This window comes from Bos javanicus, chromosome 6 (genome assembly GCF_032452875.1).
Source record: "Bos javanicus breed banteng chromosome 6, ARS-OSU_banteng_1.0, whole genome shotgun sequence".
In the NCBI taxonomy this organism is placed as follows: domain Eukaryota; kingdom Metazoa; phylum Chordata; class Mammalia; order Artiodactyla; family Bovidae; genus Bos; species Bos javanicus.
Genome location: NC_083873.1, coordinates 70,891,726 through 70,897,725, shown reverse-complemented (window position 1 = coordinate 70,897,725; position 6,000 = coordinate 70,891,726). Strand labels below are relative to the sequence as shown.

General features: G+C 46.9%; 1 protein-coding gene across 1 annotated transcript in view; it reads left to right on the top strand.

Annotated features, from left to right (window-relative positions):
• The first annotated feature begins 2,356 nt into the window (after nt 1-2,356).
• KDR (kinase insert domain receptor) overlaps nt 2,357-6,000 on the top strand; it is a 44,927-nt gene continuing 41,283 nt past the window's right edge. The window contains exon 1 of the mRNA XM_061420191.1: nt 2,357-2,727. Coding sequence (XP_061276175.1) covers nt 2,661-2,727 — 67 coding nt within the window. The 5' untranslated portion in view covers nt 2,357-2,660. The remainder of the gene's footprint in view (nt 2,728-6,000) is intronic.

The following is a 6,000-nucleotide window of genomic DNA, read 5'->3' as shown; positions in this document are numbered from 1 at the left end:
GTTTTTTTTTTTTTTAAGTGAAAAAAGCCAACACTCAAATGGTATTTATACCAAGGCTACCCTTTGGAAGGAGGATCATGATATACCTTTATTTGCTTGGAAAAATAGGAAAGGTAAAAATGTTTGCCTCTGGGACTTCCCTGGTGGCTCTGTGGTAATGAGTCCGCCTACCAATGCAGGAGACAAGGGTTCAATCCTTGGGCCAAGAAGATCCCACATGCCTGGAGCAACTAAGCCTGTATGCCACAACTTCTGATCCTGTGTTCTAGAGCCAGGGAGCCACAGCTGCTGAGCCCGCATGCCACAGCTACTGCAACCTTTGTGTCCTAGAGCCTGTGCTCTGCAACAAGGGAAGCCACTGCAATGAGGAACCTGCACACTGCAACTAGAGAGCAGTCTTTCTACGCTCTGCTCACCGCAACTAGAGGAAGCCCACACTCAGTAGCCAAGATCCAGTGCTGCCAAAAATAAATAAATAAATATTTTAAAAATATGCTTGCCTCTGCTGGAGGAAAGACTTTTCATTCTAAAACTTTCCATACGGTTTCCATATGGTTAAAAAATAATTTTAACCATATACATGCATTACATTTCGAAGTTAAAGTATTTCAATTGTCAACCTGGCAAAGTAGAAGAGTAGATACAGTAAGGGCTTCCCTGGTGGCTCAGACAGTTGGATCCCTGGGTTGGAAGATCCCATGGAGGAGGGCATGGCAACCCACTCCAGTATTCTTGCCTGGAGAATCCCATGGACTGAGGAGCCTGGAGGGCTACAGTCCCTGGTGTCGCAAAGAGTGGGACATGACTGAGCAACTAAGCACAACACAGCACAGATATAGTCAGCTTAAAAAAAAAAAAGAAGAAAAGGAAGACTTTACATTGATTGTGTATTTCAAGGAGGAGGAGTTTGGATTAGATGTAGAAATGAAATATTTCTAGCTCTCCATCTTCCTGAAAGATGGTCCTTTAAGTTTTCATTTAAAAGCACCAGGGAAGTGAGAAGTTGCTGTGCAGCACTGGGAGCCCAGTCTAGCTCTCTTTGATGACCTGGAGGGATGTGATGGGGGGAGGGGAGGGAGACTAGGGAGGGAGGCAATGTATGTATATTCACCACTGATTTGCACTGTTGTATGGCAGAAACCAACACAATATTGTAAAAAAAAATTTTTTAATAGAAAAAATAGGAAAAATAAAAAAGCTCCTGGAAAGTAAGAGATGGATCTAGAAGATCCTACTTAATGAAGTTAGAGGACATGTGCTGTCACTTCCCAGGTTTGGGGAGAAATGGAGAGAAAATAATACATGTGGTTAGAAAGGAATCCGAGTTCTCCTCTAACAGAGCCACCAAGAGTCTACACCTGCCGAGAAAGTCGAGAGGTTTGGCACAGACCGTTCCGGGTGCCCAGGGTCGGGAGCTTTGCTTCATTGCCCCTCCAGTGAAGCCCGCCGCTGCAGGCCTCCTTCCCCTCCGCCTAAGGGGATCCTGTCTGGAAGCTGTGCTCTTGAGAAGGCCCAGGAAGCGTCACGCTAGGGACTCCTGGTCAGGCCACACGGTGGACAAAAGCTCCTTTTCAAGGAGACACTCACACACGAACAAGGTACGCCAGAGCCCTGGGTACCTCCAGCTCCTGGGAGGCCCGAGATAGGTTTTCGGTGAAAGGTAGGTACAGGGGGAGGGTCTCAGATTTAAATGCTTTAGGGGGCGAGACAGGTAACTTGAGAACGTTCGAAGCCATCAGGTATAAGAGGAAACAGTGGGAACTTTGGAGAACTGGGCAAGTGAATATTCGGACTAAAGGCATTCAGATTCAGATTTTTAAACTACAACTGTGCTGGCCAAGCAAAACACTCGAGTCTGGCTGGAGTCACCTCCAGGTTGCGATCCTGCGTTCGCTTCGGCTCAGTATCCGATTCTCCCGGGTTGCTTCAACCTGCCGCTGAGCCTCGGCCCGTCCCCCAGTCACTTCGGGCGCGCGCGGAGCCAAGACTGTCCCAAACTTTGGCGCGCCTCCTGACGGCGCAGTGTCCCTCGCCGGTCTCCCGGTGTTGCTCCCCAATATCTCGGGGGTTTGGAGGAGGCAGTGACCAACTAAATCTTGGAGTACCTCAGAACCCGTTGCGGGCTACATTTTCTTTCTGCCAGATATGGGGTTGTTGCACCCGGGACGTTCTCCCTTGGGCCACTCTGGGCCAGACGCAGTTGTGGGCAAGTGGGGGAGATGCAGAGATGGAGTGGGCGTGGGAAAGCACCGGATCCACGCACCGAACCCGGCTGAGAGGCGGGGCTGGTCTCGAAGGGAAGCCCCGCCCTGCATAGCCCCGCCCCCGCGCTCTAGAGTTTCGGCTCTGGCTCTCACCCAGCACTGAGTCCCAGGACTCCGAGAAAGCCGGAGGTGTATGGTTGCGTTTCCTCTGCCCGCGCGAGGCATCACTTGCGCGCCACGGAAAGCCAGGAGCTGTCCGGCAGCCGGGATCATTCTTTCCCACTGGCACCGCAGGCGCTCCTGCAGCCGCGGCCGGAGCTGGGGCACCCTCGCCCTGAGCGCCCCGAAGCCCTGCGCGGCTGCGCACGGTCCATCTCCGCGCCTTTTTGGCGGAGCAGGACCAGAAAGAGAACGGGCGCCTGATTTCTGGGCTTTGCGCCCGGCGCGAGGTGCGGGATGGAGAGCAAGGCGCTGCTGGCCCTTGCTCTGTGGCTCTGCGTGGAGACCCGGGCTGCCTCTGTGGGTAAGGAGCCCACTCCCTAGAGAGAAAACGGAGAGATCGGGTGCGGGCGGAGAGATAGGGATGAGGAGAAGACCTGGAAGCTGGACCTAATCGGGACTGATAAAGCTGGAGAGGTGAAAGTGACTTGACACTTTGTGTTCTTTCTTTTACCAAAGAGGGAACTGAACTAGCCCAAGTTTACCCAGAAAGTTGGTAGTCTCTTGAGCCTAGTTCCATTTCCACGACTCTGTTTTCCGACGGGGACCTGGGCTGGAGAGTGTCCTGCAGAAGCCGATACACCCTCCGGCTCTTGGGAGGCGGGAGTGGGAAGGCGCCCCGGGCTGGCAGGCAGGAGGTGCCCCCGCAGGCGGGAACAGGCGGTGAAACCTTGTCCGGTTGCGCGCATCCTTGCCCGAGCGCGGGGAAGGAAGCCCTCTGGGAGCCGGGAGCCAGCTTGGCCGGAGGGCACCGTGCGCTCAGCTCTGCCTCTGTAGTAGTCGAAGCGGGACCCCTGTCTGATGGTCGGATATTCCTTTTTGGTTCGAGCTCATCTATATACACCCACTGTATGAAGTGGGGTCCAGAGGAGAGCGAAACGTTTTCTTCTTCCTGGTGCAGGACAGCACTCTCTTCGAGGAGAGAAAGGGGAATGGGGCCTTGGACCCGAGGCTGTGACAGCTTCCGAAAGTGTCTCCAAGTAATAGACACCTTATTGTAAAACAGTTTTAGTTTAACATCTTTCAGAACGCTTTGGTCTTTTGGGTAAGCACACGGTCAGAAGTTCACGTTCTGAAAACTCTGAGCGATTTGGTACCTAGATTGGGTGCCACTCGTCACTCTCCTTGCCGTCTAAAATTTCTGTCCTTCAAGATTAGGAACACACATGCCCTTGTTGCAAGAAATTTCCTTTCTCTCTCTCCCTTCTCCCCCTTTCCCTCTACCCCGCCTTTCTCTCTCATCTCTCTGTAGCCAGTTTGCTGGTTTCCAGATTTCCACTCTTCCGAGGGCCAGAAGGAAGAGGGTGAAAAAGCAAAAAAAAAAAAAGGCATAATTCAGGGGAAACTTCTTATAAAATTAAAATTCCTTATAAATTAAAGAATCACCTGTCTTTTTTTTTTTTTTTTTTTAAGGACACTCACATGCATATACAGTAACAGGGTTATCTGTCTGTAGTTACTGAATTTTCCTAATAATGACTTGGTTCATCCATGCCAGCTCTACCAGGGACACTCATTTGTCCCTGACAAGATCTCTCTCTGTCTCCCTTTAGGGGTAGAGAGTGAAGTTCTGGAACTTGCGGTTTGTTCTGTATTTCCCAAAGATGTGAGTTGCTTTTAAGCCCAGGGTGTTCCATAGCACAGCAGTAGGAACTGTAATCTGGTTGCCCTGAATATGATGATGAGGTTGCCCTTTTGGAGTGTGTGACATGCTTAATTGGATCGGGCTATAATTGATGCCATCAGATTTTAGAGACAGAGGCACTGTTGTTTCTCCTTCCTGTCTTTGAGCTGGAAGGGTAATAGTGCACAAATGAATTAATTTTGGTTATGGGATTTGAACATAGAAGAGCTTTTTATTGAGTAGCAGTGTATGTACTTCTTAGAGTTATTTCTTGAGAACTTTCTGAAAAGCAGAACTCAAACTTGCCAATGAAAATGAATGAAGCTTATTGGAGCAAAAAGAAATTGAGCGTTGGTCTACATGTATGAATTTGAAGTTATCATTATTGATAGCCTTGTAGAATAGTTTTTTGTTGGAGATACATCTCTAGAGTAGTATGATGTTGTTTTCGTTCCCTATGAATGGATAACTTTTTTTTTTTTTTAACATAGGAAAGAGTGTCCAAAGTGTGTGATAATCTGTGGAGGTGATTTACCAGAGATTTTCAGGAATGTTTTATTTTGGTGATGGTGGGAGCATAGCTTATTTAGAGCTTAGTCTTTACTACCATTTTTTTCTCTTGTGAATATGCACAAATAATGGATTGTTTCTCATTTGGGTCATCATGTGAATTGTATTAAGTTACTGTTTTTGACACGTTTCTCAACTGAGCATGTCTCAGTCACACTTGATATCTGTGCTCATCCAAATGAATTGTTTTCGTTTTCCTTTCCTTAAATGCAGGAGGGCTCGATTATTGGAAGACTTTTCTTTAGCTTCTAAACATTTTGCTTTACTGTTTGTCTACTTTGAGGGTGGTTATTTCCTTCATGTTGAAAAGTGCTCTGCTGAATAACTGAGCATTACCCCCCAGACCACAGCTATCCAAGAGTGGCCCATCAACCATTTTTGCCTGCCTCACCTGAAATGCTTGTTAAAAGGCAGATTTGTAGGCCTAGTCATATTGTGATACATGCTAAGGTTTAAGACTGCTGTCCCCGAAACATGTCAGGTCCAATGCCTATTAGCTTCTGAGATTTATTGATAGAACAATTTCCAGTTTTTAAAATAAAATTTGATATTAAGCAACAAATCTACTAACAATGTATTTTGCACATCTGAATGAGTGTGTGAGAACACGTGTGATCAGTTGTTTGTTTTGCCTGCAGATGTTCACGCTGGGGTCCACAGAGTCAGTGCTCTGCACATTTACACTAAATATTTGCTCATACTTGTTTATTCATACATTTTCATATTTGCTAATACTCTTTTATTTGCTCAACAATGTGAATCCCAGTTTAGGCCTATAGAGTCATTTGTTCTTAGTGGATGTGAGTTAAGGGTCTTATGAAACTTGGGTGCTTACCTAGCATCAATCACTTTTTAAGGTGGTGTTTTGAAAATCTGGATATCAATTAAGACCCTAGCATGGTGGACAGTTTTTCTTTCTCTGATGGTTTTTTAACACCTGGTAGCTCTTTGCATTTAGTTGGCAGAGATCTCAGTTTTCTTGCTGTGGAGTGACCCATGGCAAGGAAACTGTGTGGTATATTTAGGTAGACACTTTTCCTGTGTTCCACGCTTGGTGTCAGAACAAGCTCAACACTTTGATCAATAAGTTGAGATTCCCCACTTGCAATTCATTAGCATTATCCTTTTTAAAGTCCTGTTCTCTGAGGAAAAGCACATGCATATTATATGACATTGGAAAATGTTTCTTTTCTCAATTCCTCTCACCTAGTTTTAATGTACGATCGTTCAACCTTGGCAGTTCAGTTACCAGAGTAAGTGCATTAGAAAATTGATAAAGGAAAATAAGGTCATGGACATTTCCCACCAAAGTACATCGATGAACTATGTAGAAGTTGCTCTACGTAGTACTCAGTAATCAGCGGTTTGATCAACTAATGTGCG